Source organism: Meleagris gallopavo, chromosome 6, assembly GCF_905368555.1.
Source record: "Meleagris gallopavo chromosome 6, MGAL_WU_HG_1.1, whole genome shotgun sequence".
In the NCBI taxonomy this organism is placed as follows: Eukaryota; Metazoa; Chordata; class Aves; order Galliformes; family Phasianidae; genus Meleagris; species Meleagris gallopavo.
In genome coordinates this window covers 33,406,726-33,427,665 of record NC_139409.1, presented here as the reverse complement: position 1 = coordinate 33,427,665, position 20,940 = coordinate 33,406,726, and the positions used below count along the sequence as shown (strand labels likewise).

Here is a 20,940-nt window from a genome sequence, read left to right as displayed (position 1 = left end):
GAGGGCTGCTGGCTATTGAAGAACTGTTATTTCATACGTGGTTCGGGAGGTTCTTTTCTGCAGCCATATTTATGCCTTGAAAAATGAATGTATGGATGCTGTTAAAACAGGGAAAATGTGTCATTTCTCAGCAGTGGGAAGGAATTTTTTTTCCTGACTCTTCTCAGAATTATTCTTTCCTAATTGCTATAGTTCTGTAAAGCTTATAGCACATGTTTATCAAGCAACTTTTTGACAGTAATTTAAGGATAAACATTTTAAAATTCATCCTGTTGCTATTCTTCAGTCTAAATAGATAAATTAACCTGCATGATAAACTTGTCCCCCTCGAGGGGATCAAAACCATGAAATGCTATTTCACATCAGTTACTAAGTGTAATAATTAAAGAGTTTTTAATGAGTAGCTTGGCTAGCTTGATGTGAACTCAAACGTTTTTATCACAGAAGTCAAGACAGTTCTCTGAAAGGCATGCTGCTTGAAAGCATGAACACACTGTCAGAGAGCAAGTACAAATCAGAGTTGAATGGCAGTAACTTTCTCAGACTTATGCACTTAACTTTCCACTGTAGTTCTTCCTGATTGTTTCAACAGAACATATGTGACGTTAGAAAGGCGAGCTTACTTTTGTGGAAGGCAGTATTAATTAATAACTTTTAGAAATACTGCTTTGGTTTCTGTTTAAGAAAAAGTTTGTGCCAAATTCCAGAATCTGATTTATTTTATTTTACAGATTTGCTTTATCAGCTTTTCCTTTGGCTTCCTATGCACTTACTTTATCCTCTCTGAGGCATATCTGCAGCTGACACCGTTTGTTAGTCATGCTGTAGATATACGGGTATGAGCACTGCAGTATTTCTGAGGAAAGCACTTAAGAAAAAAAATAACAAACACTTTAATATTCTTTGAAGATTGTTTATGCTGCCATTTCATTTCATGGCGTTTTAAAATTTAAGATTAAAAATGAACTCTTTAACTTAAGCCTATCTTTTGCTGCTTACAATAAAAATATTTTTCAATTGGGAAGCTTAAAGCAATCAATTAAAATATTTTCCAAATTGTATTTTCAGTTTTAAGGTAGGAGACAAAGAGCATTTATTAATCTAAATGAAGCTTGACTGACATATATTTTTTGAATCACATTAGACCTCAAGTCTTGTTGCAGCTGTCTCATTGGACAGAAAAATAAAGCTGGTATCTTCTCAATGTTTAGCTATGCCTTGTGGCATTTGGAGACATCTTCTACTTTATGATCATGTATGTGAAGTACAGAGGGACTGTGAAACTGCTGTCTGACTGAACAGCACTATTAATTACGCGGCAGTGTAAATATCTACATAGGACAGAGAGAATTGAGCTTTGCCACCTGCAGTGAATGGTAACTGTATGTGCAATTATGCAGTCATATTAAACGTACATCCTGATTGATGCTTTCATTTGTTTCCTAATTGCAATTACTTTGTCCTTCTAGCAACTCCCACAGAACTGTATTAATACTCTTGTAATATGTGGCTCTTTCTGTAGAGGGGGTGAAATGCATTTGCAATCAGCTTTCACTAACTACAAAAATCGATGCTGAGCATCCTGAACTAAGGGATTACGTGAGAAGTCAAGGCTGGTGGAATGGAGACACAGACTTCAATTTTTCTGAAGTGTTTTCTCTTGGTGATGGCCATTTAGCCTGCTGTTCTGGCAGGGAGAGCTTGGAAAAGCAAAGTGGTAAGTGTGAACTGGGTTTGGGTTTTTTTTGTTGTTTTGTTTTTGGTTTTTTTTTTTTTTTTTTTTTTTTTTTTTTTGCATATACAGCAGGATTTTTTTCACTACTGCTTACTTCCCATCATCTGCCAGAGCTGCAGGTGACTGAAAATGATACCTCTGTATGTAAATCATGTAGAAAGGAAGACCAGAACTGAAGGCTATTCTTAAACTTGCCTCAGTTTAGAATGAAGTCCTTAGTGTACCTCACAATTTTGTTTTAAGAGAGGGTTGAAATTATAAAATAGCTTGCTTTGCTCTTGTTCTACTGTGCATGATGTGCTTTGATGCAAATACAGTGGCCTTGTTTTATTTTTTTTAAATACTGTATTTATAGTGTTAAGTAGTCTCTTGTATGAAAGTTTGATCTCAAGGAATGCTGTGTTTCGAAATATTTAGGATTTTGGGGTAGGAATTCAGAACATAGTTTAAGGAAGATAAACACTATTTAATTGTGAACTGAAGTCCCTTTTCCACTGTTGAGTGGAATTAAGCTGCCAGGACAGACAATGTGCCAATTGCCTTCAGTCAAATAAAGAATTTATTTCCAGACTGAAATTAATGACTGTAGCTGGCCAAAGTAGCTAGAATATGATCAGCCTGTAGCAGTGCATAGCTGACAGGTATTTGCTCTTTAATGTATGAAAAATGGTACAAATCATCTTTTTATGAAGATTCCTTTAGTAAAGATGTGAGTTTACTATATTGTTAGCATTTTCATATATTGACAAATGTCAAGAATTGTGTAGAATAGAGATGAAATGCTTATTGCAGTGGAGGTTCCTGCTAACATTATAGAATTACTTGAAGCATAGTTTGTGTGTGAGAGGTAGATAAAACAAGTGTGAAGGACCATAGGTGAAAGGTCTTAATAAACCCAGATAATAGTTCTGAGGATCTGGATGGACAGATGGCTATAGCTGCAAATCTTGCAGTCCTACTGGGCTATCCATGTCTCCTTGTGCATTGAAGCATTCACAAACGTAAGGGTGAGGTTTGGGAAGTTGCTGTATAAAGAAGCCCTGCTTGGTTCTAGTGCAAGATAACATGGAGGTGCCATGGGTAAAAAGCTGTGATAAGGCATGTGCAGGAAATAACATGAGAATAGGAGTTTCTTGCAGGTATGGATAAAAATCTCTGTGTCTAGGCTAGACCTAATGAATGCAAGATGATTGTTCCAAATTTTGACTGAGAACTGATGGAAATTGATAAGAAGTTGAAGATTAGGATGTTACTATTCTGTCTGAACTTGGATAGAGGTAGCTTCTTAAAGGAAAATTAGGTGTTTCATGCAAGTAATCTTTTCACAGTGATTGCTGAAGCAGTATTACAGACAGGATAGCCTTCCTGAAAAAAACCTTTTATATGAGATTTCTCCCTACATAGTAATTGTAATGCCTAATTAATGCTTCCTGCTGTTCTCTTTTACTGATAAGTAAGCTCATTCTGGTTTTACACTGTTAAACTGTTAACTGGGATTTGGCCGTACCCAGTGTCACTGGACAAACTAAGTCAAACCCCATTCAGACTAAAATCCTTCCCTGGGGCCCAAGCCACTGAACACTCAGGAATTTTTTTTCCCCTCATATAGGTGGTGTTTCTGCACAAACTATGATTGATGTCCTGCGTGACAAGGATAGTGGTGTCTGTGTGGACTCTGAATCTTTCCTTACTACAGCTAGCATAGTGTCTGCTCTGCCTCAGGACCCTAGTTTTCCCTGTATTCATTACTTCACTGGCACGCCAGACCCATCAAGGTAAGCTACAGCACTGGGGGTCCTCTGGATGCAGAGTAGATGATGGTTTGGAAGATATTAAAGAAGCTTTGTTTTCAGAATTGGAATTGAATAGAGAACTGTCTGTCTTCCATCCTGTCCTGTGGTTTTGTTTTTTTTTTTTTCCAGAGACATTTTTAGCCAATAAGATTTCCAGAATGGAAAGCTGAGTGAAACCATAGGGTTGTTCTGAACACTACCAGAACCCAAAATTACAGTGACACAAAGTCAGCTTTCAAAATAATTGTCAATCCCTAGTAGCTACTAGGATGGTACACTTTATTGTGCTTCCTTTCATGAGAAAGCCGGTGCAGAATTATTTCCTTCACTTACAGAATAGGTGAGATGTGTGCTGCCTTCTCTGTACTAGCAGAGCTTCCATTGACTGGAACATTTCCTGCTGCTGAAGGGGCTCTTTCCTGTCTTCCCTATCGGAGGTTGGAAGAGGAAGGGATGTAATGAGAGGAGCACCAGGTCAAGAGATAACAGAGAGGCTAATAACGCAACTTCCAGGCTAGGCAGGCAGGATCGGAAAGATATCGCACTGTTACATCTCAGCTTGGACTGCACACAACTGGGACCAACGAATGCTCTCTGGGGACACAGATTTTTTTTTGTGGAGGATGTTGAAAGATGAGCTATTATTATTATAACTATATAACTATTGTAACTGTAACTATTAACAGAGTCTGTAGGGGACCCTTCAATTTTAAAGCCTTCCTTGTCAAGATGAAGAGAAACATCCCTATACCAGACTGCAGCACAACACTTCTTTCTCTGGCTGTTCTTTCTGTTTCAAAAGAAATTATTTATGAATAGACCTGTGGATTATTTCACATTGAAAGATTTCTAGGATGGGAGGAGGGAAGAAGTAGTAAGGATTTATGGATAGCAGCTATTAGGAACCACGAGCAGCCTTCTGAGAAGGCAGAATTGCAGTGAATTAATTCCTCTCAAACACCGTGCCCATCACCACTATATTCTCATTCTGGTTTCTGGTCAGATTTTGGGATATACTGATAAGACTTTTCTGAACATAGAATAAAAAGAAATTTTGAGTAGACAGTGAAAAATAAAAGGTTTGATGCATTTTACCCAGTTAGTCTGTAGACAACTTCGCATGTGAATTGATATTTCAGCTTGTTTAGTGGGCTGTCTTTGGTCATCAGAAAGGGATATGCAGTGCAAGCAAGGCCTTTTAGAATATTCATTATTAAATAGGTCCAATAAAAGAAGGTTTTTTTTTTTCCTCAAGGTATTGATGAGCATCTAAATTACTTTATGTTTGTAGTTTATAAAGCAATTAGTTTTTCTAGACTTCAAGGTGTTTCGTTCTTAAAGTGAAATGAAAAAAACCTGGGCAGTAATTCTGAGTTAGAACTACTTGGTTATTTTCTGGTTAATTAATTGTACTTAACTTTTCTTCTTTTGTCAGTTTTGTCAGCTTGAAGGCAGTAATACACGTAGAAAGAAAATAATAATGAAAGCTTAGTGTGCAAATAAACTCAAGCACAAGAAACAGATATCTAAGTACAGAATGCTCTTGGATTAATGTGACACTTTAATTAGCCATTTTTGACAGGCTCCTGTTAGAGGGAGGAGATGGATGTCCTTGGAAAACCTTTAGTTTCTATCTGAACTACAGACCAGCCAGTTAGGTCTCTGTGAAAAGGGTGTATTTGTGCCATCAGGTTAAAAACTGAAAATTTCATTATCTGAAAACTAGACAGCACTTTGTTAACAGCTGTTTTTCAAGTTACTTTTTGGTCGCTAGGCTGTAAGTGCACCATAGTTACAGTGCTGTTTAGGAATGTTACTGTTTAAAAACGCAATGCAAATCTTCACAAACACTTTCTAATGAATACACTGCATGATGTTTGTGTATTTATAGTATATGCAAAAGCTTCAAGAGCACGTTCTAACCAGAAATACGATCAGTAGTCAGTCATGTACAGTCTTACAGTCCTGTGCTACTGAACTACATCTCGTTGCAAGTTTAAATGGACCCCTGTGTTGAAAGGCTGGGTTTGCAGCGGTTACTAGCCAGCTGGATTCTTGTTGAGACACGAAGTTTGTGGCCATTTATTGCCTCTCTTGAACAGATAGGTACTTTTTTCAGTTTTAAGCCTAACTAATGAAGATGGGAGTTCTTGAGGTACCATTGTATGGCATTAAAAAGTGAACAGAACATATACAGCACTCCCAAAAAGTTGCTCCCGGATATCTTCCTTGTTGGAGGCTTGATTTCCATTGCTTTAACAGTGTCTTTTCTAGTTGGATGCATCTGAGAATACAAGGGAACTCGTGGGCTAGGTCATTAGAGAAATAGTTTATTTATCTTCTGTTATAAACAGAATTCACTTGGGAATCACAGATATTAAGCTGTATCACTTCAGTTATTCGGAGATTTGCCTCTTGCATTGAGGTAAAGAAGCTATAGGGAGAAATGAATGAAAATGCTGCCCTCGAACAGATGATGGTTGTTCTTGTAAGAGTGGTTAAGCATTATGTGCTACCAAGTGCTACAGAAATCATCCACGCCAAAGGCACTTTCCATCCACCTTGCATTTTGCAACGCAGACGCTAAAGTTTAAGAAAATAAGCTTGCTTTCCAAAACTTTTATTTGACTTGATGCAAATTGTTTGGGATTAAAATGAGCAAGGCTTCAAATAGTTTTGGTGAGATTTCTTTCTTTTTTAAAAAATGAGAGTCTGACTGTTTAAAAACAAACGAACGAAAAAACACTTTAGAGGCCTTTCTTGCTTTCATTTATACTCCAGTGCATTAAAAAGTGCATTATTTTAACTGTAGGTATTGAGTCAGGCCTCATGACAGTGATGGATAGAGTTGCAGCAATGAACCTGCTGAGCGTATGCAGGCAGCACTGTCAGCATTTTTGCATGTCTTGCACTTCTCGCAGCTTCTCTGCAGAATGCAGGGTGCTGTTTTGATGTGCATCTAAAGGGAAGGCAGTTTCTCCATGCATGTGAGAATACATTCTCCTCCCAAATTCTCAGGAATTAAGATCCTATTTCTCTTATTTCTCCTCTCCCTGAAGTCAGATCCAAATTAAGTGTTGAAATTGCTTATGATGTGTCACAGTATGGGTAGCCATGTCCTTTTTTTTCCCTCCTCACATGAAATTCACCAGTGCTGCTGGTCCTCTGCCAAGTCCTCTGATATTGAACAAGCTGTGTAATTATCCGTGCTACATGTGGACACAAATCACACACACATCTGCATTCGTGTGATTTTAATGGAAATTCTGTCTGTGGGGAGATGAGAGATGGCAGTGTGAACGGAGGAGAAAAAGCTGATGTGAGGCAGAATGCTGAGGTTTTTTTCAACAACTCAATACTACTTTTCTAAAGTAGCAACAGAATTGGTGAGAAGGAGATCAGTGAAAGCTGTAGGTAAACCCAGCGAATGAAGTCTTGCAATAATTGGCAAAATTTGCTTTTTTTAAAGCATGGAGATTTATTTTGCTTCTGAACTGTGCCAACTCTCTAACCTAGTTTGTGGGTGGTGTAGATGAATTATCTGTGCTGTGCCTGGCAACCATTTGAATGATGGACATAAAATCTGTCTGACTGCTGCAAGCAGTAACTCTCATTTCTTTCAGGTCCGTGTTTAAGCCTTTTATTTTTGTTGATGATGTAAAATTAGTACCAAAAGTACAGTCCCCTTCTTTTGGAGATGATGATCCTGCTAAAAAGATACCTCGATTCCAGGAGAAACCCGATCGCAGGCATGAATTGTACAAGGCACACGAACGGGCCCAGTCTCTCCTTGAGAGTGATCAGGTAAGAGCCGTGGGACCTGGTAACTGTTATAATCTTGTATAGGTTTCCTTAAAGCTATCTGTTGATGACTTATTTTGAGTTAGAGCACCATACAAGGTTTATGCTCCACTTTCATCCTTTCTTGAAAACATTCAAGTTTGAATTTAAAATACTAGCTATCTTTGTACTGCATAGTGATGTCTAGGTATATGGAGAGGGGGAAGAGAACAGTGGGATCACCAAGGCCTGCCAGTCATGGTGGTATTGGCATTTCAGGCAGTTTGTGCAAGACCCGCAGTGTCGTGCTGTACTTTCACAGAGGACTTGCTTTTCTGCAGTTTTCCTCAGGTCAGAGTCTTGCTAATATCATTACAGCATTCAAACTTGCTCATTAGGGATTAAGGTGCCTGTGGTAACCTCTGCTAGTACAAACTTTATTTAAATGCAGTTTCGGCTAGATGTGGTTTTAATCCCTTTGAATGGTTCAGTTAAAAGCTGTGGCTTCTGTGGTAACAGTGACTCAATATACTGCTGCTTTCCGTAACATTAATTGAAGTCTGTTCTGTAAGATGCTGATTTAGTGAAGACTTAGAAGCAGTACATTAGTATGTTTTTATTAAAATAAGAAATCCCACAGTGTGGCACCAAAAGTTTCATTAAAAAGAAAATGAACTTTTAGCCACATTCATGGTAAAATAACTGACCACCTGAAAGCTTAAAGCTTAGCTTAGGTGCACTGTTTTTCTGTACAAATGGCAGTATAAATCCTGGAAACCCTCACTCATGCTAAACCACTTTTGTTCCTGGAATTCAATTTTAAAAGCTGCAAGCAAAACAAACAGCATGCTTCTATTAAGTATAAATCAATGAATAAGAGACTTTAAGCAACATCTGGATAAAACAAAATGACACTGTCAGGAGTGAATTTTCTGCCCAGAAACACGTAGAGAAGTAACCCAGAATGATGCAAGCAGCCTCTCCTTCTATCTGTACTCTCACTGCTGTAACGTTATGCATCATTTCAGATCTAGCCATTGTCTTGCAGGTGATGATCTGGGGGGATAAACATACACATACAGTCATCTGTATAATGCTCAGGGTTTCTGGTCTTCTCGTACAGATCTGTTCACTGGTTTTCAGGCATAAGAAGCTGCTTTACATCTTTCTCACACCATATACCTTTTTCCCCGTCCATCTTTCAATTCATCTACCTGCTATGCTTTAAACTTAGCAACTGTTTCTTGGTTATTATTCATAAAATATGAAGTATCCAGCACTGTTTCTTTTAGCCTATGACCATCCAGAAAAAGCTATTAATAGAAATAGTGTATATTTGAAACAGGCTTTCTTATTTTGAAAAGTACTTGAAAAGATCTCTGCAGCAGAAGAGAATGGAAAATACTTGAATGAGCTGGTTTACTGCTTAATTCAGTTTGGTTATTTTATGCTTTTAGGAGAAGGGCCAGAAACTGATGAGCATTATGTTAGACCTCGAAAAGCAAGGCTTAGAAGCAATGGAAGATATCCTCACTCGTACTGAGATTCTGGATCCTGCTGAAGTAGTAGATCTTTTCTATGACTGTGTTGACACAGAACTAAAGTTCTTCAAATGAAGTAAGCAAGCACTTTAATTCTTTAGATACTGGTACCAGCTGTCAGTGAATGTGAAATGTTGGATCCAATTCTGATCATCCTCTTTCACGTGAAGTTGAGTGTTTCAAAATCAGGTCCAAAGCTACCTTTCCACTTCAGTGCATCTAATTGTCTCAAAGTTGACTCTTTGCTCTGTATTGAAGTGCAAGCATTTATATTTATATTTACATTTTTCTCAGTTTCACTGTTGCTTGGAATGGATTTTAAACCAATTTTATCTCGTTTCAGCTACAGTGGCTACTGTTAGCCTTTTCACAGGAAGACTGCAAAGTTCTTCAAGCCTTGAAAGAAAGTCTTCACACTTACGAATTTGCAGGAAAGACATTTCTAGAGAGAAAAAAATGTTACTTGCTAGCTATATCTGGTTAACAAATTGCTTTCCTTTGTCCAATCTTGTGGTGTTCCTGTTTGTGTATGTATATAGTGAAAGGAGAAAATCACTGACTGGTCCGATTACTGTGTGCATGCTGGCTAATTTAGTACAGAATGTTTAAAAATGTATGCTGGGCAACAAATTAAAGCAAAGATTAACTTCATCAGGATAACTACCATATTGTCATTGAAAGCAATCTGTTTTTTTTTTTTTTTTTTTTTTCCTCTGCTGCTCAGGTCTAGGCTTGCAGCAAAGCTGTCTTGCATTTTTGTTTTTTTGCTAATTCCTGCAAAGAATAATAGAGTTGAAACCCCAGTTTTGAGGGGGCAGGAAGGTAAGTCCTGTTTCTTGACCTTGTTGTACTAGTCTCATTTTGGCAGATCTAGTTACAGTGACTCAGCATCTCACATTATGCCTGTGCAAATGGTCAGAATTAGGTCCCCCAGGGTAAGTGCTGACTTCACCTGCTACCTTGGTGTTTGTAATGCACCTGGCTAATACCCTAGTGCTGAGTACTGCAGTGCAGCCAGGCTGAATGCTGAAGACATCTGAACACACCTTGTTGACTCTCAAGACAGTTAATAAAATGATGTACTTATATACAAGCTATAAATTTGGAATAGTTTGAGGGAATAGATGCTGAACATTCATCGTAACTATTTTTCCTCCAGGCCTTTGTAATGCTGAACAGTTACTGGTGATGTCAGCGATGAGCATATGTGGCTGATGAATCTGTTAAGTACCAGTGAGTTACTGGTGGGTCTGATTAAGCTTAGAAATGGTTGTGTTACACTTCTTTATATGACAGACCTGCTTTTTGTGTATTTCCTTGTGGAAGTCAGATGAGGGGAATACTTTTAAGGATCAAACCAGTAAGCACCGTTTCCCGTACCATATTAAAACAGCTGTTTTAACAGGAGGGATAGACAAGAAGACATTTTTAATAAATGGACATTAGCATTTGGAGATATAATCCTTCACTGTTCAGGGAAGCGACAGTGATGAATTGCAGACTTTTGTATTGAGGAAATGAAAGCTACTTTGAAGGCAGCAGAACCTCAAACTGAAACTAAAATTAGGGAAATTGCAATATTGGCACACTGGCTTGTCAGTTTTTTTTTTTTTTTTAAATGAATTTGTTCCATCAGCCTTGTTACCTTGATATTGTCTTATACAACAAATGAGAATTGGAAAAGAAAACATTGGACTTCCCTATATAGAACGTAAACATGAAAATGTTTTCTCTTAGGGCCTACCTAATCACTTTCCTATTCACACTGTATTCCTCTGAGAGGCTCTGCCATAGGAACAGCTCTACATGGATAGATCTTTCTCCTTTATTTCAGCTCCTGTGCCTTGGTATTATAAAAATGGATAAAGGGGAATGAAGAAATAGCCAAGTAAGCCTAAAATTTAACTTCTCTTTTCCTGGCCAGAATAGTGACAGCAAGAAGCACACTTCATTCCATTCATTGCACTGGATGAAGATGATATAACAGTGTACTTTTCCTAACTGCTGACAACTCAGGTAAATGGATTTCCCATGAAATCCACATTGGAATGAAAGGCTGCTTTGAATGAAAATAACCCTATCAAAATAGACTTAACGTTCACCAACTGAACTTTAAAGCTGCTTCTACAGCTGTTGCTTGCAGAGCACTGTGTTCTGAAAGGAAAAGTTGGAAATTGGTGAAGAAGGGGAGACCAGCGATAAAATGCTTGTCCCAGTTAGAGGGCAGAGAGGCAAGACAGTGTTTCTACTAAAAAATGTGATACATATTTGCCCTTTTGAAAGATTACACATCTGCAATTATCTTGTGGGAAACTATGTATTCTTGCAAATTGTTTTTATGACAGAACTCATCATTTTGAGCACAGTGATCTAGGCAGTGTTTGTAATAGCTGAAGCAAAAGGAAGATATGTAGTGAATTACAAACAAACAAACAAACGTCTACAGTAATGTGCTTGGTTACTTAGAGAAAACCAGAGCAGCTCCAAGGCTTGGACCTTCCAGTGGTCCTGAGCACAGTTGTGGCTTAGGACAGTGCAAGGGCATAGTGGTGCTGGCCTGAGTCATTCTATGTATCCAAGTGCTAGGAATTACTGAAGCTTTAATAGATCTTGAACAACGAGGATTTAATATGTATTAAATAACACTGCACCACCACTTAAAAATATGTGCAGGCTTTTTAGTTTAATTTCTATAAGATGTTTCTTTTGAAAACACTGCTAATCTTAATAAAAACAGGAATAACATTGGTCTTCCATTAGATATTTTCTGGCATGTGGTCTGAGCTATATATAGCTTTCAAATATTTATGAAGATACTTATTGCAGAGTTGTACACAAGTTCCAAAACGTGAAAATCAGCAGTACATCAACCTTTAATAATAATAATAGAGCAAAATATTCTTTAATACAGTATTAAATTTCTTTTCCAGTTGTTTCAGAAGCAGTGCTGACCCCTGCTTATTACTACATCCATGCATATTTATTAGTAACTGTAATACTGGTAACAGAAAGCATTGGTCAAAGCATTGCTGATTCTTTTTCTTTTGACATGAAGAACAGGGTATCGTAAGACTAATGATGCTTCTTTGGAGTCCCACAGGCAAGATGTTTAAATGCTTCTTACCCTTACAGCACCTGCACACGGTAAGCATGCATGTATGGATGGATGAGGTGCTGCGAGATGTTGTTTAGTAGCTTTGAGTAGTAATGGTGAGAGGAGGACAGTTGGACTAGATGATCTTGTAAGTCCTTTCCAACCTTGTGATTCTATGATTCTATGAATAGGAGTCATAGCATAACTGAGCTGTTACAAGAACCAACAAGAGCAGAGATATCTAAGGGTGTAGTTACCTGTCTCTTCTAAATACCATCTTCCAAAGGAATGGCCATGGGGAAGAATCTCCACCTACCATTTATAATATTTTTTAACAGCTGCAGGTGTAAAATGTGGTATTTCTGGAAATAAATAATAAAATAACCGTAAATAACATGGCCGTTAAATGGGAATAGCAGGAGACTATGACCTCTCTGGGAAGCCTGTTCTACTACTGTCACCCCAGAAGTAGTTCTTTCTCATATTCACATGGAAATTCCTTTATTCTACTGTGTGCTTGCTGCCCCTTGTCCCATCACTGGACATCAGCAAAAAGAGCCTGACCCCATCCTCTTGACACCTGCTTTTTAGATATTTATAAGCATTGATAAGATCCCCTCTCAGTCTTCTTTCTCTAGGCTGTGAATAGTCCCAGCTCTCTGACTTTTCTAACAAGGGAGATACTCTAAGCCTCTCATCATCTTTGCAGTCCTCCCCTGGACTCTCTCCCAGAAGTTCCCTGTCTTTCTTGAACTGAGGAGCCTGGAACTGGACACAGTACTCCAGATGTGGCTTCACCTGGGCAGAGTAGAGGGGGAGAAGAACCTCTCTCAGCCTGTTGGCCACACTCTTTTTAATATATCCCAGGATACCACTGACCACCTGGGCCACACGGCACACTATGGCACATGGCCAACCTGTTGTCTACCAGAAAAGGTAGGTCTTTCTCTGTAGAGCTCCTTTCCAGCAGCTTAGCCTCTAACCTGTACTGATGCGTGCGGTTATTTCTGCTCAGGTGTAGGACTCTTCACTTTCCCTTGTTGAACCTCATCAGATTCCCCTCTGCCCAACTCCAGCCTCTTCAGGTATCACTGAATGGCAGCACAGCCTTCTGGTGTGTCAGTCATTCCTCCCAGTGTCACATCATTAGTAACCTTTCTGAGGGTGCACTCTATCCCTTCATCCAGCTCATTAATGAAGATGTTGGACAAGACCTGGGGAACACCACCAGTTAAAGGCCTCCAACTAGACTCTGTGCTGCTGATAACAACTCTCTGACCAGCCAGTCTGCTGGTTCTCAGTTTACCTCAGTGTCCAATCTTCTATCCCACACTTCCTAAGCTTAACTCTGGGAATGCTATGTGAGGCAGAGTCAAAAGCCTTGCTGAAGTCAAGGGAGACAATATCCACTGCTCTCCCCTCATATACCCACTCAGCCATAACATCATAGAAGGCTACCAGGTTTGTCAAGCTTGATTTCCCCTCGGTGAATCCATGTTGACTACTCCTGATAAAAGATAGAAGACTGCTAGAAGAGATAAATGGCTTCTCCCCCGATCTCCTTTCTCTTCATGCTTGATGAGGATTATTATGGACCTTTCTGTTCTTGAAAGTGCCATTCTGTTGCAATCTGAACACAAGTAGAATGTAAGAAGTGAAAAAGCATACAAAAAGACTAAACATGTCATGTTAGCTTCTGATAGCTCATGGAAAAAGTGTCTGATTAATAACTGAAGGATTACTAAAATATTTAAAAATGAAGATGGAAGAGGAAAAATGAACTACAGGCACATCATGCAAAAAGTGTTCTTTGAGGTAACATATCAGCTTGATAAGAATTGTTTGAACTCTACAAAGATTTTAAATTTTATGCTTCTTCATTTAAAAAATATCCACATATATACAATATTTAAAAGCCTATGCTAACACTTTTGTGGTGTGTATGCCACAAAGTACTTCCGAAAGTATCATTTACATCTCTCTTCCAGCTTATAAAAATATTAGCATTGCAGCACTTGTGATCCAAATGTAATTTCTATCGCTGTAATGGGGACCCTTCAGTTTCGTGTATTATCTTGATGTTCTCCATTTTTTAATACCAGTCCAGAAAGCATCAGGTGATTCTTCTCATCTCACGTGTGTTCTTAATGGTGGATTTTTAGAGGGATCTGTAAATACATAGGACAGGTTAATTCAGAGGAGATAGATACATACTTTGGGAATGCATTTTGGATGTAGTTCTACAGCAGTTTAAACAACCTAAGTTGTGTTTATCACCTACTGTTAAACAGATACATATTGGTCTGTAGGCCTTCCGATGCCAAAAGTGTTCTATACAGATGATGATTTAGATAGACTTAATTTCTATTTGCTCCACAAATGAAAAAGTCTGAAGAATGCAAACTGCACATCTAGCCACATAATTTTATTTTTTTGCTACTAAGTCTTTACAGTAAATTATATCTTTGGTCTCTATTACCACTGTAACAAATCTCAGTCCTATCGTCCTATGCTTACAGCCCAGCTTTTCACAGTACAGCTGGTTTCTGTTCATTATTTTCTCTCACCCTATTTAATGCTATTGGATAACTATATGACATTCCCATGTTTACACACTTACCTCTAGCTATCTTGCTGGGATATATTTTCTGAAATGGCTTGAATTCATCAGGTGGGGGGAAATCCTCCACAGAATGGAAAGTAAATTTAGATTCAAAGTCATCTAGGAAGTTTCAGGGAAACAAGCATTAGTTACTGTTAGAGATTAAAAAAAAAATAATAATAAATTGCCACTATTAATTTCAAATGCAGACTGGTTTCCCCTGGAATACATAGTGGCTTACTCCAAATAAGAAGTCTTGAGCCAATTTGTGAGCCAGACAAATTTTCTGGCTTAATTGCAAGCACTGCTAGTAACTGAAGTTAAGCTTCTGGCTGCCTTTGCAGTTTTCTGCACTGATGATGTTGTGGTAACAGATGTATTCCTCTGTGGTTTTCAAGCAACTTAGCAAGAATAAATGGCCAATTCATCAGACCACAGAAGTAGCGTTTAGCAGGCTTTGCTGCATAGGATTGAAGCTACAAAATGTCTGTGAACTGTTTCAAATAATAATAATGTAAGCACAGTACAGCAAATTCTCATAATCTCAAATAATATTGAAGGTAGTTCCTGAGTTTGTCTATTGAATTGTTCAAAACCTCTGTGGGGAAAAAAAACCCTTCATTTTCTCTTGGCAAAAAACAAATATTCTATTGGTCTAGTTGTACTACTGCACTGTTACGAGAAAGACGTGAATGAGTTTTTGAAGTCTGAGACACAAAGGCTTTTGTACTAAAGTCTTCAACTAAAGCTAATTTAGATGACGTTACCAATAATATTCATATTTCCATTTTTGAGTGGTGGATAGGGGTCATGAACTGTTGCCCAGGCTGAGACTCCAGATTTGCTTGTGAGTTCAGTCGTTGGTGACCTGGCTGGTGGCTGTGGAGGAATGGCAAGCTTCCCAGCACCAGCTCCTGAAAAAGAGGAAGCAGACCAGCATATAAAGATCATCACGAATTAATGACACTGACTGTAAGCTCTGCACAGAACTGGAGAGAGTTATAAAAAGGAGTGCAATATCTAGGACAAACATATCCACCTGTTGTAGGTGACTTCATACATCTCCTGGACAGACTGTGTAAGAGAGAGGGATCCTGAGGCCTCCAAGTTAGCCACTAGATAACCAAAATGGAAACCTCAGAAGTTGAATGACCACAAGAAAAGCATCTCTATAAAATGATGGCTCATCACACAATTCCAGGCAGCATTTATCACTGTCACAAAGCAGCTGATCTACTGTATTCAGAGCCTTTCCCATGGCTGTCAGAGGGAACCAGTAAGCTTGCTCTTGACATGTGGCTGCTGAGATACAGAGTACAGAACATTCTCTTCAAACGTTCTCTATTAAATAGCTGTCTCCATTTCACAAGTCCACACAGATCTAGACTCATTTTTTATTATCCTCATTATATCATGTCTGAAAAAAGTTCCTCCTATCATCTGCTCAGGGAAAATTAGCCAATATCTCCACTACCCAAGTACTCAGAGGAGCCTCATGCTCTACTTACCTTTGTTGAAAAGTAGAGGACCGCATCCATATTTACCTTTACACATCTGTGGTGCAGCTACACTGTATTTATTCTATTATCTCCTGTAAAGTTTCCCAATATAGCTCCAGTCTGCACAATTACATCAGACGAGGGATGTTAAAAGCAGTCTGGAATGTAACTGCACATGAGGCAGCTGTTACTGTCAGAAGAGCCTGAGATCCGGTAAGCTCATTACACACTGTACTAATTACATTCCTCCCACATTATGGACTTCATCCTGCTGCTATGTATACTGTATTTGCACCCCTGTGAGCTCTTCAGCCATCAGTGCCACTTCCCTGCTGGCCAAAAGAGGTAGAAAACTTTATTTCAAACAAACACTACTCTCACCTGGGCCTCGGCCTGGTCTCTTCTTCCTGGTCTCCACCACTGCTGCTGGCTGAGGAAGGGGTGGGGTGGGAGGGAGAGGGAGCGACTGAATATTACTGGGTTTATGCAGATGCGACAGCAAGTGGGGAGACTTGGGGGGCAGTGGTGGGGGCACGTCACCACCACTCACAGCACTGCTGATGGCTGGGGAGGGTGGGAAGGAGAGCCTGTTCGAGGCTGGGGGAAATGCGGGGAGTGGAGGAGGAGCTGGCGGCGGTGGTGTGGGAGGTGGATAATCCCTTGCTTCTGATGGAGAGGAAGCAGCAGTGGAGAAATCGGTCGTCCTGGCTGGAAATCCACAGGGGGGTAAGGGAGGAGGAGGAGGAGGCAGGTGCGAAGCACCTATTGGTAACTTTGTGGGCTTGTCGGCCTGTGGAGGGAGCGGGGGCAGAGGAACAGAGTTGGGGGATCCCCCCATGGTAGGCCTTTCTGCCGGAGGAGGAAGAGGTGGAGGAGGAGGGAAGGTGAGGGAAGGTTTGCTGGCAGCTGGAGGCGGTGGAGGAGGTGCAGGCAGGCTGGGCCGTGCGGTGCCAGCCCGGGAGGTGCTGGGAGGCTCTGGTGGGACAGCTGGCCAGGGGCTGTCGGGTGGGTTTGAGGGGCTACTGCCTGCCTTTGCAGTGCTGTTCGGTTGGGCTGCGGCCTTGGGAGCCGCTGCCCGGACTCCAGGAAGCTGCCCAGGCTTCCCTCCTGAAAAAAAGAGAGATCACACCTTACATACTGGTATTTTGTCCCGTCTCATCGGACAAAACAGCACAAAAAACACTATTCATCTTCCCTCCCCAGTGGTCACTCTGAGTGATTAAATGAATCCACTCAAAACGCCTCATATCCAACAAGTTGTCCATGGTGCAAGGGACCTGTGAGGTGATGTGCTCCAGAAGACACTACAGATTCTGCTTAGTGAAATGCTGACCTACTGAGAGGCCCTGCTCCCCTCTCTGTTCCTCAGCTTCTGCAACACAAAGCACTTGAAGGAGAAGGTGTTTTTCTGTGGTGGCAGGTAGTCCTCCATAGGGACACATCTGCCTGGTGCAGCCAGCTGGCGGTGAATGGTCCATAAGTTTGGGGGCATCGAGGGTTGGAGTGAAAGGCCCCAGAGAACACAAGCAGATTGATGCACATCCACCTGCATCCTTAAGTACTTGCTTATGATTAAAAAATTCACACAAATGTTACATAAATCTCGAATCTTCTGGATTTTTAAAACTGGTGCCTCAAAGGCTTTCCAGAAGACGCAGGTTCAAATGTTTTCTTTTCAACAGCAAACGCCCAAAGACACTTGACCTTACATTATTTGCCTAAGTACATGTCCAGATTTCTCAGAAAGCAAGATATCAAAAAGGTATCTCATTCTATATTCTGAGAAGTGTGGTCCTAGTTTAAGAATAACTCAAAGTAGCTACTGTAGCTTTATGAGAAAGCCCTGTCACAAGCTGTGCTGAGCAACTTGAGCTTGTCTTCCAGAAAAAAAAACACAGAACAGCTGCAGGTAGAGTCAAGTGCTGTCTTTCCTTGCAAATGCCTGCTCCTATGTCCTGTCCATGCAGGCACCAGATACCCAGCAGCACCAGAGGTCACTGCTGCCACTCTAAAGGGCTGAAAAGAGACAAAAGCAGCAATAGGGCTCCCACTCATCCCTTGCTCCTGTCCTTTGAAGCATCAGTTACCTTCTTTCCTTCTTTTTCAGGTCAGTAAATTACCTTGCTGGATCAGAACTGTCCTTTATAAAACCCGGATGGCATAAGTCTTAAAAATTAAATTCTAAAGTAACATACAAACCTGTAACATAGAAATACACAGTAATAGAGGGAAGGAAGTCTGACTTTTTTTTTTGGCCATTTCTGCTGAAGGTGATAAACAGAGTATTGAAATCTGAGGTTATCTGAGGCACAGTTGCGAGTTTACATTAATAAGCTAGTGTAAAAATATACCCACGTAAAATTCTGCAGTCTACTGAATCTATTTCTTATCCAATGTACTAGAATTGCAGTTCCCCCAGCTGCTCTTCTGTGCAAATGAAGTCCTCACCTGGCATGTCTCTCTGGCCTGCTGGTCTGAGAACGGGAAAGCCGCCAGCAAATAAGCCTCCCAGGGGCTGCTGAGAGCCACTCTTATTAATGGCTGGGCTAACTCCATCTCTGTTACTTCCTTTGGGTTCTGTTATAGGAAGAAAAGAAAAAGCATGACAGAAAGCAATTTCATCAATGCTCTCAGGCTGCTAAGACTGAGCAGCAATAAACACAGTCAAGACCAGACTTCTTCCTCATTCAATTGGCTCAGTAAGGACAGTTACTGTTAATACAGTAATGACCATTCTTCTGACCAGTATCTTGAAGCATTGCGCCCTCTGGTGCTTTTTAATCTCACGTTAATGATGGCACCAGCAAAAAGTTGTTTTAACTACATACAAAGATCTTCAGATCACAGATATTTATGTAATCCTTGCTGGAGGTTCTCCAACAGACTTGTCAGGAGCAACTTAGGATTTGGCTGATCAAGCACATCAAGTTCTTCATAACCTCACTTCTGTTTCTTGCCTCTTCCACACACTATTCCCAAGATACTTTCTTCTAGCACTATCACACTAAGATAGACAAGAAACTACTAATAAATAAAACAACAACAACAGGGTTCCACCATTAGCAAGATGCCTGAGAAAGGGTTCAAGTGAGAACAAACACTAAAATGAAAAGGCTCTGGCAACTGCTGTAACTTGTTAACAGTCTTTTCTCTGATTGTGTTTTCAGCTAAAAGAGGTTAAGAAGTAAGCATTCCTGTTCCAAAGGAATTAAGTTTATCCAGATTTTTTTTTTTTTTTTTTTTTTTTTTTTGCATCTTTTGTTCTTTTTATCTAGTAAAGAACAGCTCTTCTGCTGGAGGAGTAATTGCTGTTTAAACAATTATTTTAAAAAGAAACTCTCATGGGCTTCATCATTCTTGACTTCATTGTTTTTTTTTTTCCTGAAACAAGGAATGCCTGTTAAGGTGATACCCAGATCCAGCCTTATTATGAAGTAATAATAGCTGTTGATCTCAGGACAAGATGTACCTTTAGAAAATTGAGCTCTCTCCTTTCACATCCTAAAGATGTTGTCCATAGATGAACTCCAAATCCACCCAAACCCTGCCCAGCTGACCTCCACAAATGGGGCTTCTGCAGAGCCCACCCAAGGCCCTCCTGCAGGAACTTACTTTCAATCTGTGGTGCACTTCGGTCATTGATTTGAGTCACTTTTCTTAAGCGAGTTCCCTGCTGGATATCAGCCAACAGTGCGTTTCGTGCTTTCTGCTCATCCTTTTGCAATTTAGGTAGTTCTGAACTCACCTGTTGATGAAACGGGCATTAGACAGCAGGTTCTGATAAAAATGCATGCTTAGAAAGGACGCAAATGTGACAGAAAATTTGAAATAAACTATCCCCGACAGCTGCCATTCCAAAGCCTTTGGATTCAGCCAATCAGAAGAGCATTCAGTTGTACAGAAGGCAGCAATCCTGAAAGTTTAAATATAGCACACAACTAATATCAGTGAGGTTAATACTGTTGAAAGGAAATTAGGGGGTCATGCTTATATGAAATGTGACCCCTCACTTGGCTGTTTGGGGTCTCTGCCCCACAACTGCAGCTCCAACTGTCTTTATCTCTTTTCATTCTATTTACAATGCTTTGTAACTAAGGTTTTATAAGCCTTCTTAGAACAGACATCCTTCTGTTTTAGTTGTAGTATCTTAGGGAAAAATACTATTTGCATATCAAATTGAACATGATCGTTAGTCATTAGCTGATTTAGATTCTCTGCAGTGGAAAGTTTAAGAGTTTAAGTAGACAGTATTTACAACAATGCAATTATATTTCATTACATTTTCTAGCCTAACCGAGGTCTGTAAATTTAAAGTCAGGCTGAAGTTCAAAGTTTCGTAATAAAAACAAAACATATTTTTATTTTTTATTCTTATTTCATTAAGTTTCCTTTTGTAAAAAGAAGCACATTCTGCTTAAATCTTTGGAAGTTTTGCTTTTCTGAAGCAGAGCTATTTCCAAACCTATCATGTGGTTAACAGAGCAGTTGAACAGAGGGAAATCATCATAGCAGCAATGTGCTGCATGTGCCCACATCTATTACAAATTCCCACAGGTTTCCACAGATTGTTTTCATAATGTATTCAAGAAAGGTTTAGACATTGCACTAAGGGATATGGTTTAGTGGGGAAATATTGTTGCTGGGTGGACAGTTGAACTGGATGATCTTAGAGGTCTTTTCCAACCTTGGTGATTCTATGACTCTACGATAAACCCTAATTTTACCATCACAGGCATAATAAAGTACAATACTGTCATGTTTTTACAAAGCCAACCACACACAACTTGGTTATAGCATTCTGAAAGCAAAACAAAAGCTTGAAAAAATGTAACCAGCTGCTAATTATTAAAACACCTAACTTGCTAATTCTAAATGAAAAACTCACTGTTACTGTTT

General features: G+C 39.7%; 2 protein-coding genes across 10 annotated transcripts in view; one reads left to right on the top strand and one right to left on the bottom strand.

Annotated features, from left to right (window-relative positions):
• The window catches only part of SCRN1 (secernin 1), a 33,539-nt gene extending 24,039 nt beyond the window's left edge, over positions 1 to 9,500 (top strand). For all 3 annotated transcript variants that reach the window (XM_085226290.1, XM_085226289.1, XM_003207159.5), the window contains exons 5-9: positions 1,523 to 1,717; positions 3,345 to 3,510; positions 7,152 to 7,332; positions 8,766 to 8,925; positions 9,193 to 9,500. In XM_085226290.1, the coding sequence (XP_085082416.1) occupies positions 1,523 to 1,717; positions 3,345 to 3,510; positions 7,152 to 7,332; positions 8,766 to 8,924 (701 nt within the window). In that variant the 3' untranslated portion in view covers position 8,925; positions 9,193 to 9,500. The remainder of the gene's footprint in view (positions 1 to 1,522; positions 1,718 to 3,344; positions 3,511 to 7,151; positions 7,333 to 8,765; positions 8,926 to 9,192) is intronic.
• A 2,204-nt stretch (positions 9,501 to 11,704) lies between these two features.
• WIPF3 (WAS/WASL interacting protein family member 3) overlaps positions 11,705 to 20,940 on the bottom strand; it is a 37,049-nt gene continuing 27,813 nt past the window's right edge. For 6 of the 7 annotated variants that reach the window (XM_085226282.1, XM_085226286.1, XM_085226285.1 and 3 more), the window contains 6 exons: positions 19,657 to 19,789; positions 18,493 to 18,621; positions 16,426 to 17,151; positions 15,313 to 15,459; positions 14,564 to 14,665; positions 11,705 to 14,111 (listed from right to left, as the gene is read on the bottom strand). In XM_085226282.1, coding sequence (XP_085082408.1) covers positions 14,071 to 14,111; positions 14,564 to 14,665; positions 15,313 to 15,459; positions 16,426 to 17,151; positions 18,493 to 18,621; positions 19,657 to 19,789 — 1,278 coding nt within the window. In that variant the 3' untranslated portion in view covers positions 11,705 to 14,070. Of the gene's footprint in view, positions 14,112 to 14,563; positions 14,666 to 15,312; positions 15,460 to 15,584; positions 15,661 to 16,425; positions 17,152 to 18,492; positions 18,622 to 19,656; positions 19,790 to 20,940 lie in introns of those variants that run through there. The other variant, XM_085226288.1, reaches the window with a different exon arrangement.